The sequence below is a fragment of the Narcine bancroftii genome, chromosome 4 (assembly GCF_036971445.1).
Source record: "Narcine bancroftii isolate sNarBan1 chromosome 4, sNarBan1.hap1, whole genome shotgun sequence".
Lineage (NCBI taxonomy): Eukaryota > Metazoa > Chordata > Chondrichthyes > Torpediniformes > Narcinidae > Narcine > Narcine bancroftii.
The window spans coordinates 226,529,717-226,542,440 of NC_091472.1; the positions used below are offsets into that span (position 1 = coordinate 226,529,717).

Below are 12,724 nucleotides of genomic sequence, written 5' to 3' on the forward strand. Positions count from 1 at the left end.
CTGTTCAATAATTTCTAAATCCCATCTGCCTTCATTTTATCCAAATTCTTTGGAGACTCTATCAAATGCCTTCTGAAGCTCGGAATATGTGTTTTCCCGCAGCTACGTGTTCAAAGAAAACCTCACTTTGTGGCGATGCACATAGTTGGAGCGGCGAACCAGCCCTGCTTGTCACGCGCGGTCAGCAGGGCAGCCGCAGTAAAGATGGTATCGTGGGATCTTCTCTGCTGTTCCAGATTGGAAGAGCGTGTGCGCGCTTGCATCAGCATTATGCAAGCACTGAAAGGCAGGGGGATCCTTAAAGGCTGCAGCGTAGAATATAAAGAAAAGCAGTTATTTTACTCGAGCTCTCAGCCTGTTGTCTGAGTGGTTTTGCTGCGCTCATGCACAATCCGCTACACTGGTGACCCTCGACGAGTCTCCACGACCTGAAGACTCGACACAATGGCACCTGCAGCCATAGGCCCTGTGGCGTTGAAGCTACCAACTTTCTAGACGAACAGGCCCCAGACTTGGTTTGGCCAAGTGGAGGCCCAGTTCCAAATCAAACAGAAAACCTCTGATTCAAGAAGATGCTTCTACATCAACAGCTCACTCGATCAGGAAGCCGCTTCACAGGTCGATGACCTCATCAAGGCGCCACCAGAGGAAGGTAAATACGCAACTTAGAAACCTTCTCATTAGCACGTATGGACTTTCACAGCGCAAGAGGGCCACCAGGCTCCTTCACTTGGATGGCCTAGGAGATAGGATTCCGTCTGCCCTCATGGACGAAATGCTCACCCTGGCACAGCCTTGCCTCATGTTTGAGCAGGCATTCCTCGAGCAGATGCACGAAGACATCAGACTCCTACTGGCCAACACGGATTTCAGTGACCCATGCAGGGTTGCAGCACGAACAGACATTCTCTATTGCTCCAAGCGCAAAACCATGGACTCCGTCAACCGTATTACACGACCACCACCAAATGCAATGCTCAAGTCCAGTCCACCACGTGAACAGGCCCCTCCCTGCCAGAAAACAAAAAGGCTGGGCCCAAGATGGTACTTCTACCATCAGCGTTAGGGTGCATCAGCACACATGTGGCACCAGCCTTGCTTGTTTCTGGGAAACGACAGGGCCAGCCACCCTTAGTGGCTGCAGCAGCTGGCCAACCAAACAACCTTCTCCACGTCCGGGACAAAATCTTGGGCGACAGGTTCCTTGTGGATACGGGGACAGAGATAAGCGCCTTTACCTCTACATCGCTCGAGACCTCATGGCCCTTCCCTGTGCGCAACCAACATTGAAACTTTTGGTAAGGGGAAAATTCCTGAACGTTTCAGTGAGACTACTTTCAATTGCTCATTCACGGTGGATTCGGTGGGCCTCTGATTAGGCGCAGATTTCCTCTGTGCACTCTCTCTACCGGTAGACCACCAGTAGTCCACGGAAAGACTTTCCAAACAGTGCTCCTTGGTACGTCTGACAAACCGTCACCCAGTGCATCTCCATGGAGGCACCACACGGCCAATACAGCCGCCTCCTCACTAGCTATTCCTGTACCCTGTTCCCCAAGTTCACTACCTCCATGCCAAAGCACGGCGTCCAGCACCACATCGCGACCACAGGCCCATCATTTCATTCTCGAGTCTGATGCCTAGCCCCAGTCAAACTCAACCTGGCCAAGGAACAGGTTAAGCACATGGAAGAACTTGACGTCGTCCATGTTCCAACAGCCCGTAGGCCTCACCCATTCACTTGGTACCCAAGTCCAACGGCAGCTGGAGACCCTGTGGAGATTACAGACACCTCAACAATGCGACAACACCCGACCGCTACATCATCCCCCACAAACCTCCATGGTGCAAGGCTCTTCTCTCAGGTCGACCTAATCTGGGGATACCATCAGATTCCCGATCACCCGGATAATGCCCAAAAGACAGACATCATAACTCCCTTTTTGGCCTTTTCGAGTTCCTCCGCATGCCCCTCAGCTTGAAGAATGTGACCCAGACTTTCCAGCACCTTATGGACACAGTCAGCAGAGACTTTCCTTTCCACCTACATCGACAACATCCTGGTAGCCAGCAAAACACCAGAGGAGCACATCACAAACCCTTGCCAGCTCTTCAACCACCTTGCCAAATTCGGCCTCACCATTAACCCAACAAAGTGCCAGTTCAGCCTCAAAGAGATTGACTTTTTGAGCCACAAAATTACCAAAGCTGGCACCACTCCTCTACTCAACAACGTGAAGGCCATATGGCAGTTCGCCAAATCGATGACAATGAAGGGGCTACAAGAGTTCATGGGCATGGTGAATTTTTACAACAGGTTCATCCCCACGGCTGCCAGGATTATGTACCCTCTCTTCACTCCAATGTCAGGCTCAACGAAGGAGCTTACGTGGACGGAAAAAGCTCAACACTTTTGAAGAGACCAAGGAGGCCCTGGCTAATACAACAATGCTAGTCCACCCACGAATGGACGTACTGATGGCCCTCACAGTCAACGCATCAAACACGGCGGTAGGCACAGTCCTGGAACAGTTTGTGAACAACTCTTGGAGACCGCTCTCCTTTTTCAGTCACCATCTGTGACCGCCTAAACTGAAGTACAGCAAGTTCGTCAGAAAGCTGATAGCCCTCTACCTTGCTGTCCGTCATTTCCGCTACTTCCTGGATGGGCGGCTGTTTACGGTCTACACAAACCACAAGCCGTTCACTTTCTCCTTCTCCAAGTCCTCTGACCCATGGTCTGCCCGCCAACAGAGGCTCATCCTACATCTCTGAATTCACCTCCTCCATCCACCATCTCTTGGGCAAACAAAATGCTGTCACTGACGCTCTTTCCAGGCCAGCAGTCCACATCTTGTCGCAAGGTATCGACTGCCATGATCTGGCTTGAGCTCAGCAAAACGATCCTGAAACACAGAGCTTCAGGACCGCAGCTCCAGGACCTTACACTAGACTCCAATGGCACTATTCTCCTCTGCGATATCTCCACAGGCCACCCCAACTGCCAGTCCCCGCCCAATGGAGAACGGTTTTTGACTCAATACACAGTTTGTCTCACCCCTCCATCCGAACGACCGATTTGTCTGGCACAGCTTATGCAAGCAGATCACAGAGTGGGCAAAAACCTGCACGGACTGCCAGACTGCAAAGATCCAGTGACACACCAAGCCCCACGTCCAGCAATTTGACACTCCAACCTGCAGGTTCGAGCACATCCACTCGACATAGTTGGACCTTTGCCAGTCTCCTGAGGGTCACGCTATCTGCTCACAGAGGTGGACAGGTTCACCCAATGGCCAGAGCCATCCCCCTCCTGGATGCTTCCACCGATACGTGTGCCAGGGCCTTCCCCTCTGCCTGGGTTTCTCATTTTGGTGTCCCAGAACACATAACAACCAACCAAGGAGCTCGATTCACCTCTGCCCTGTGGAACGAGTTCTCCAAACTCCTGGGCACCTAACTACATCACACAACATAGCCTACCATCCTCAGGCCAACGGGCTGGTCGAGCGCTTCCACTGGCACCTGAAATCAGCACTGATGGCATGGTTACTACTGGGTTCTCCTAGCTATACGCACAACCTCTAAGCTTCTTCAGCTGAACTAATCTATCCATGATGAGACCCTCGTAGTCCAGGGGCAGTTCCTCCCTTCAGTACCACACCACAGTCATACTGGAAAGACTGCAAGACAAACTGGGCTCACTCACACCACTACCACTATCACAACACAGCCAGCCACGGACTTAATACAAAATGGCTAGTTTGTGTTCGTGCAAGGGGTGCACACAGGATGTCCCTTCAGCACCCCTATGAGGGACCCTACAAGATGAGCTTTACACTCGACATCGGGGGCAAGGAGGAATTGTTCACACTGGACCACTTGAAACCGGCCCATCTGGACTTGCTTCGAGCAGTATAAGTTGCCCCTCCAGTATGTAGGAGTCGGCTGTCAAAACAGTAGACCTCGCCCTTGACGCATCATGAGACCATCAGTGCCGGTTCTTTTGGGGGAGGGGGCAGTGTTGTGTGGCAACGCACTTAGTTGTAGCAGTGAACCTGCTCCACTTGTCACATATGGTCAGTGGGACCTTCTATTCCGGTCCAGACCAGAAGAGTGCAAGCATTAGCGTGATGCAAGCTCTGGAACGCAGGGGGGGGGGGGGGGTGAGACACAGCCTTAAAGGTTGCAGCGCAGAATTCAAAGAAAAGCAGTTGTGTTACTCGAGCTTTCAGCCTGATGTCTCAGTCTTTTCCCTGCGCTCACACACAGACCACGACAACGTCCTGTTCTAGAAATGAAGTCAGTCAGGTATGACCCACTCTTAATCAATTGTATGCTCATTAGTTGAAGATATTTAATAAAATGAAACATCATGGCTTACTCTATTCTCAATGTATATACCAATATTGACAATTGAAACTCTGAACCCTGTCCTTTGGTTGCACTGCTTCACAAATCAATGAGAACCTTCAAAGTAGTTTAATAATTGAAAAATATTTCATTGATTTATTTGCACACTGACCTTGTTGGTAAATGAGTGGAGCTGTTGGGACATGGAAAACTGTCACTGGTTGAATGAACATAAAAAAACAAACAACAACAACAGGATTCTCTCCAGATACGATGAGGATAATTGTTCCAACCTGGAGCCTACATCACAGACAGAGTATTTTGCCCGACGAGTGAAAATTGCAAACCTCCTCCCTCTGTAACTTACCTCACCCTATTAAAACATCCTATTCCTTTCTCCCTTGCAACACAATTTATGTCAGCACTTTTCATCAGATAAAGTGCACAATGACAATCCAGCTGCCATCTTACTCACCGAAACATTCTTCAGACATTCGTCACAATTCACGTTGGTGCTGGCATTGCAACCTGAAAGAAGAAATGCAAATTTAAATCCTATTGCAACTTTAGAATGCAGTTAATATTTCACCTGGAATTTTTACACATTTCTCCACTGCCTCACTTCCCCCATTCCTATGCAAGTATCTTTTCCTCCTAACCCATCTAATAAATCTTTCATTAGTCACATTTGCAAAACTCTTCTTTCCCCTCACAGAGATCCACGTTAAGTGAGGCAAACAACACACTCCATTCATTAACAAACTGTTTCATTATAAGTGCCTTGTGATACATGACATTGTATTTCATCCATTATAATTTGACATATTACTTAATTCTGTTCATCAGATTGTTCAGATTGCATATCATCAGCTGACAATCTGGATCTGGACAAATACCAAAAATTTTAGCATTCTACTTTTCACAATTTGTTGAAACCATTTAACTGTCAAAAATACAGGAAGTAACAATCTTCAGTTTATTTTTCAAGCACAGGAATTAAATCTGTTTAACCATGAAGGTGCTGATTTATTAGCAGAATGAATGGCAAATTGAACTGAAGGTTTGATGAAACTCCATCTAGTCCTCTTACCAACACAGATATTTAGTTTGGAGTCAGTGGCCAGGAAACAATATAACAAATCCTTAAAAGATGTTGGTCAATACTTTAACCCTTCATCAGTGCAAACTCAATAAGTAGCGCTCTAACCCAAGGTTGAAAATTCAAAGTCTCATTCAAGATATTCAGGTACAAAACGGGGAAGTGAAACTTGAGTGATTTTGCACTAAAGGAGGTTTCATCCAGCTGATTCTGTACACACTTGCACCACCCACCCTCCAAATCCACATGGACCACTTTTACAGCAAGTCAGTTATTTTCTAGCCAATATTTATCCCTGAAGCAACAACATTAAAATTACTTAAACGTTTTTCTGAGCACATATTAGTATTGGTGACTGCTCATACACATTGGTGGTTTTAAGGCATGTTAAGACACCCCAAATTCAATCAATTTGCTGTCCTAATGATAAAATGTAGCTCCACCAATAAACACTTTTTCAGGTGTATTCTCCGCTAAGAATGGGCCTGAAGAAGCAGAAATAGCCTTTTAAATTGCAGTTCAGGTGGCAGCGTTGAAAGCGCAGCGCTGGCCATCTGAAAGGTCATCCGTGCTGGGATGCGCACCTAAGCACATTCCGGCTCCTGTCCCTGGGATTGTCAAGTCAGGATGGCTGGATGTCAGCTGGGACAGCCAGCACGGGCTATCAGCGGGAGACATCCCCACACTGAACCCGCTGCCCCGTTCTCTCCCCACTCACGGGGGCTGGGGCGGCCGGCGGGGGAGCACGGGGGCTGGGGCGGCCGGCGGGGGAGCACGGGGGCTGGGGCGGCCGGCGGGGGAGCACGGGGGCTGGGGCGGCCGGCGGGGGAGCACGGGGGCTGGGGCGGCCGGCGGGGGAGCACGGGGGCTGGGGCGGCCGGCGGGGGAGCACGGGGGCTGGGGCGGCCGGCGGGGGAGCACGGGGGCTGGGGCGGCCGGCGGGGGAGCACGGGGGCTGGGGCGGCCGGCGGGGGAGCACGGGGGCTGGGGCGGCCGGCGGGGGAGCACGGGGGCTGGGGCGGCCGGCGGGGGAGCACGGGGGCTGGGGCGGCCGGCGGGGGAGCACGGGGGCTGGGGCGGCCGGCGGGGGAGCACGGGGGCTGGGGCGGCCGGCGGGGGAGCACGGGGGCTGGGGCGGCCGGCGGGGGAGCACGGGGGCTGGGGCGGCCGGCGGGGGAGCACGGGGGCTGGGGCGGCCGGCGGGGGAGCACGGGGGCTGGGGCGGCCGGCGGGGGAGCACGGGGGCTGGGGCGGCCGGCGGGGGAGCACGGGGGCTGGGGCGGCCGGCGGGGGAGCACGGGGGCTGGGGCGGCCGGCGGGGGAGCACGGGGGCTGGGGCGGCCGGCGGGGGAGCACGGGGGCTGGGGCGGCCGGCGGGGGAGCACGGGGGCTGGGGCGGCCGGCGGGGGAGCACGGGGGCTGGGGCGGCCGGCGGGGGAGCACGGGGGCTGGGGCGGCCGGCGGGGGAGCACGGGGGCTGGGGCGGCCGGCGGGGGAGCACGGGGGCTGGGGCGGCCGGCGGGGGAGCACGGGGGCTGGGGCGGCCGGCGGGGGAGCACGGGGGCTGGGGCGGCCGGCGGGGGAGCACGGGGGCTGGGGCGGCCGGCGGGGGAGCACGGGGGCTGGGGCGGCCGGCGGGGGAGCACGGGGGCTGGGGCGGCCGGCGGGGGAGCACGGGGGCTGGGGCGGCCGGCGGGGGAGCACGGGGGCTGGGGCGGCCGGCGGGGGAGCACGGGGGCTGGGGCGGCCGGCGGGGGAGCACGGGGGCTGGGGCGGCCGGCGGGGGAGCACGGGGGCTGGGGCGGCCGGCGGGGGAGCACGGGGGCTGGGGCGGCCGGCGGGGGAGCACGGGGGCTGGGGCGGCCGGCGGGGGAGCACGGGGGCTGGGGCGGCCGGCGGGGGAGCACGGGGGCTGGGGCGGCCGGCGGGGGAGCACGGGGGCTGGGGCGGCCGGCGGGGGAGCACGGGGGCTGGGGCGGCCGGCGGGGGAGCACGGGGGCTGGGGCGGCCGGCGGGGGAGCACGGGGGCTGGGGCGGCCGGCGGGGGAGCACGGGGGCTGGGGCGGCCGGCGGGGGAGCACGGGGGCTGGGGCGGCCGGCGGGGGAGCACGGGGGCTGGGGCGGCCGGCGGGGGAGCACGGGGGCTGGGGCGGCCGGCGGGGGAGCACGGGGGCTGGGGCGGCCGGCGGGGGAGCACGGGGGCTGGGGCGGCCGGCGGGGGAGCACGGGGGCTGGGGCGGCCGGCGGGGGAGCACGGGGGCTGGGGCGGCCGGCGGGGGAGCACGGGGGCTGGGGCGGCCGGCGGGGGAGCACGGGGGCTGGGGCGGCCGGCGGGGGAGCACGGGGGCTGGGGCGGCCGGCGGGGGAGCACGGGGGCTGGGGCGGCCGGCGGGGGAGCACGGGGGCTGGGGCGGCCGGCGGGGGAGCACGGGGGCTGGGGCGGCCGGCGGGGGAGCACGGGGGCTGGGGCGGCCGGCGGGGGAGCACGGGGGCTGGGGCGGCCGGCGGGGGAGCACGGGGGCTGGGGCGGCCGGCGGGGGAGCACGGGGGCTGGGGCGGCCGGCGGGGGAGCACGGGGGCTGGGGCGGCCGGCGGGGGAGCACGGGGGCTGGGGCGGCCGGCGGGGGAGCACGGGGGCTGGGGCGGCCGGCGGGGGAGCACGGGGGCTGGGGCGGCCGGCGGGGGAGCACGGGGGCTGGGGCGGCCGGCGGGGGAGCACGGGGGCTGGGGCGGCCGGCGGGGGAGCACGGGGGCTGGGGCGGCCGGCGGGGGAGCACGGGGGCTGGGGCGGCCGGCGGGGGAGCACGGGGGCTGGGGCGGCCGGCGGGGGAGCACGGGGGCTGGGGCGGCCGGCGGGGGAGCACGGGGGCTGGGGCGGCCGGCGGGGGAGCACGGGGGCTGGGGCGGCCGGCGGGGGAGCACGGGGGCTGGGGCGGCCGGCGGGGGAGCACGGGGGCTGGGGCGGCCGGCGGGGGAGCACGGGGGCTGGGGCGGCCGGCGGGGGAGCACGGGGGCTGGGGCGGCCGGCGGGGGAGCACGGGGGCTGGGGCGGCCGGCGGGGGAGCACGGGGGCTGGGGCGGCCGGCGGGGGAGCACGGGGGCTGGGGCGGCCGGCGGGGGAGCACGGGGCTGGGGCGGCCGGCGGGGGAGTACGGGGCTTATGCATGCACACAACATCCTGCTAAATTTAAAAGCTGAGAGCTTTCAATAAGTCAGGATTCTCGGGTCAGCCGTTCTAGCCCAGCACTCCCCGGCCGGCCGGCCCAGCCCCACAGTCCCGCGGGGAGGGAGCTGTCAACCAGCAGGGAGGGGAGTTGTCAGGAGCTGTCAAACTGCTGCCCCTGCCCAGACTCAGGAGTCAGCGTTTGCTCTCTCACCACTCTCCTTGCTTCAGACCTTTCAAATAGTAGAACACCTCCTTCAGTGCTGCCACCTGAATGTCTCTTCATAGACACTTGCAGCCTGCTCCTGAGCCGCATTCTCCAGGCAATTCCACTTGAAAGCTGCTATTATGTCTCTCTTCAGGAGGTGCTGCCTGGCCTGTTGTATCGTTCTGGTAGTTCTGATTTTTAATTTCAGGTTTGCAGTATCTCTAATTATTTTTTTAAAACTCTTTGATGACAACCACTGAGAATGGATTCCTTGGCCCAATGAAGAATAGTGGTGACAAAGAAGTTGGATTTCCAGACTAGTACTCTGGGTGTGGCTTAGTATGCTTCGGAAACCTGGACAACATCTGAAGGCACTTGGAAAGTTCCATCAGTGCTGTCTTTGAAACATCTTAAATATTAGCTGCGAAGATAGAAGAATTAACATTAGCGTGCTAAATGAAGCAAAAACAACAAACATTGAAGCCTAGGTCATTAACAACCAACTAAGAAGCAACAGTCATATTGTTCGGATAAAGACGAACGTCTGTCGAAACAAATCTTCTACTTCCATCTTAAAGAAGGTAAACGAAAAAGGGGAAGAAAACAGAAGAGGTTCAAAGACGTCTTAAAAGCCAATAATAATGCAACATCAATAATTGGGAAACCGATGCCAAGGACAGGAAACTCTAGCCAACCATCAACAGAGAAGGAACAGCAACTTTTGAAGCCAACTTGAAAAGCAAATGGAGAGGCAGCAACAACCAAAGCCCAACCTGCCTCCTGGAATTACCTGTCCTGTATGCAGATGATCTTTCAAAGACAAGATTGGACTCAAATCACTTGAGAGCCCATAAAAGATCAATGGAACGAAGTCCATCATCCTCGACCTCGAGGGATAGCCACAAAATATACCACCAATATTTACCCAAATGCCCATGTCCTGAAGGACACTCAGCAAGTCAAGCAGAATCAATGGGATAAAAATAATGGTTGAGATTTCAGGTCCCAAACTCTTTATCGAGCCATTGAAGGTGGACAGGGTTGGAGGGGTGGGGCAGGGGCACCTATGTGGGGTTAGTGAACCAGATAAAAGTAAACACGACAGGCAGTAGATTGGCAGAGGCCAGTGAAAGGGAGAGAAGCAAGGAAAACAAAGGTGTCAGGTGGAGGAAAATGAGTCGCACAATGTCGAGTGAGTGATTAAAAGACAAAGGGTGCCAGTGCTGGAATCTGAAGGATGTGAATAGTGGTATAAAGAGAGGCAAAATGAAACATTGAGGGGAAAGAGAATAGGTGGGGAGGGAATAAATAGAAAGGGGCAAGAGCTGAAGGAGATCAGAAGAAGAAAGTGGATTATCATTGGGTTACATTCCAATGTATTCCTCAATAGATTTTTTTCAATTTCAGGTACCTCTTCGGCTCTTCAGCTTTTTTTTAAAATCCATTTTAACCCCCCCCCTCCCACCTTCTTCTTTAGCTCCATTCCCCCTTCACCCCCATCTTCCACTCTCTACCCCATCCAAGGATTCATCTGGTTCTCTTGGTAACCACCACTCACCTCTTATCAGATCCCAGCACTAGCAGCCTTTCTTCCCTAATTTCCCCTCTCCTCTCTGTGTGACTCATCTACCTCCACTTGACCCCTTGTTTTTTCTTGCCTCTCTCCCTTTATCTGGCAATCATACTGCCTCTGTAATACCTCACTGATCTCACATGGGAACCCCCTCTCCTGTTCCACTTCATTTTCTCAATCTTGATAGTTTCCGTCCAAAACGTCAACCTTTTTTCTCCTGCTGTTGTTCTCCTGTTGAGTGTCTCCAGTTTGTTTAGCTTCAGATTTTAGCACCTGTAGTCTTCTGAAGGACACTATTGTCTCTTTAGTGAGTGAATGGGGATAAGAAAGCTATTTGACTACCACCTTGCCAGTCTATCTGACAAAGATAACATTGGTAAAAGTGTCCACCACACAGGTCTTTGAAGAGATGGTGAAGAGAAGAGATCCAAGATGTGTATGGAGTGACAATCATTCCAAATGGGAGAAACTGAACAATTCTAACAGTTGAACACAGGCACCCATGGACTATCTACAGCAGATTGTACCACCACAATCTGACATCATGCACTGCCACATCCTTCACTCTACCATAACATGAGGGGAATTGATCTTTATATAATGACAGTAAAATAGCATGTCAGACCACTATCAGTCATTCCTAAATACAAGATGCCAGGCTAGCAAAGCTGCAGAAACAGTATGCAATGCCATCTTACAACCAACATGCAATCACTACAAAGCCAAAGCATTAACAACCACATTCAGTCAGAGGTGCCAAATTTATGATCTACCTCAACTCTCATCTGAAATTCCCACCACTTCAGAAGCTGGTCTTCAGCCAATTCCACTCAAGAGTTCCAAGAGACAGTATCCCAGGCTAAAAATAACTTCAGTTGCTTTATCCAGGTCAGAAGTGAGGATGCTTACATTTCATAATTCTTCAGCAAATGATGGTCTGCATGCATTAAGACCCAGTCAACATTCCGACACGAGCTGATGAGTGCCAAGTAATAATCAAGTCACTAAAGTGGCAGGCAATGACCCACCTCCCAAAAAGGTAGTCTAACCACCTGACATTGAGAGCTTTCCATCAGAGACCTTGCTGTGAACATCCTGGGAGTCAGAAACCCAAATGAATCAGCCACATAAATAATGGCAGGAGTAACTCACCATCTGAAGCCCCAAAGCCTTTCCACCACTGACAAGGCATGTCAGGAGTGTGAACACTCCATTTACATGGGCGGGTACAATTCCAACAACTCATGAAATCAATTCTATTCAGGACCAAACAGCCCACTTGATCTCTACAAACTACATGAGTTACTCAAAGTATTTCTCAAATCTATCATTGCCAATACCAAGAAAGCAAGCAACCACATAAAAAGCAATGACCTCAATTCTCATTTATAAATTCATTACCAGTCCTTCATTGTCTCTTCAAATACTCAAGTTCCCTACCCAACAGCACTGTTGGAGCCACTTCACAAGAAGAATTGCAAAGGTTTAACTGGAAACTCACTAACACTCTCTCAATGGTAATTAGTGATGCAAATTAAATGCTGGTCTTACTAGCAACACTCAGGTCCTACAAGTTGAAATATTCAAATTTCCTAACCAGCAATTCAAATAGATGAAATTTTTCAAATGCCTCCTAGGCACAGATATCTAGAAATGTAGGAACTATTTTGAATAGAAAACCAAAACAGATGTACAGGTATGTATTCTACTCATTGCAGAACAGTGAAAGGAAACAAAAGACGATTCCAGGCAGGAAAGGCGGTGGGGTGGGGGGGGGGGGGGGGGGAAGAGTGCAAAAAAAAATGAGCCAGAAATTAGAGGGCATGCATAAATTAATCTGATTGGGTTATGCCCTTCAATTATTTGAAGAATGATGACCAGTCAAACTTCTAGTAAATTTAAGAACACTACTGAAATTACAGTTTCACAAGACATTGCAGTTTCTAGAATCTGTAGAAAAAAATAACTGCTGGAGAAACTCAGGTTAGGGAGCATCTGAGGTGAGAAATGGACACTGAAAGAGCCTAGATGCAAGTCTCGATCTGAATCGAGAGTCAAATTCCACTCCACAGATCCTGCCTGACCTGCAGAGTTTATGTGTTTTTTTGATTAAAAATGCACGGACAACCCCATTTTTGAACAAACCTTATCAAAGGTTGACTCATTGTGAATATTTTTTGAAACCTCCATTGCTTCACGAGAACAATTTACAAGCTACTGCACCAGATTTTCAGCTGCATTTATTGTACGTAGAAAACGGATCTTCCCACAATCACACAACACTAAAAGTCACTTCCTCCAAAAATCTTAAAATTTAGAGCCATCAAC

At 54.3% G+C, this 12,724-nt stretch overlaps 1 protein-coding gene across 3 annotated transcripts in view; it reads right to left on the reverse strand.

Moving 5' to 3' along the window:
* Positions 1 to 12,724, reverse strand: part of LOC138761665 (pituitary tumor-transforming gene 1 protein-interacting protein-like) — a 34,909-nt gene that overhangs the window by 11,583 nt on the left and 10,602 nt on the right. For all 3 annotated transcript variants that reach the window (XM_069934201.1, XM_069934200.1, XM_069934202.1), the window contains exon 3: positions 4,829 to 4,881. In XM_069934201.1, the coding sequence (XP_069790302.1) occupies positions 4,829 to 4,881 (53 nt within the window). The remainder of the gene's footprint in view (positions 1 to 4,828; positions 4,882 to 12,724) is intronic.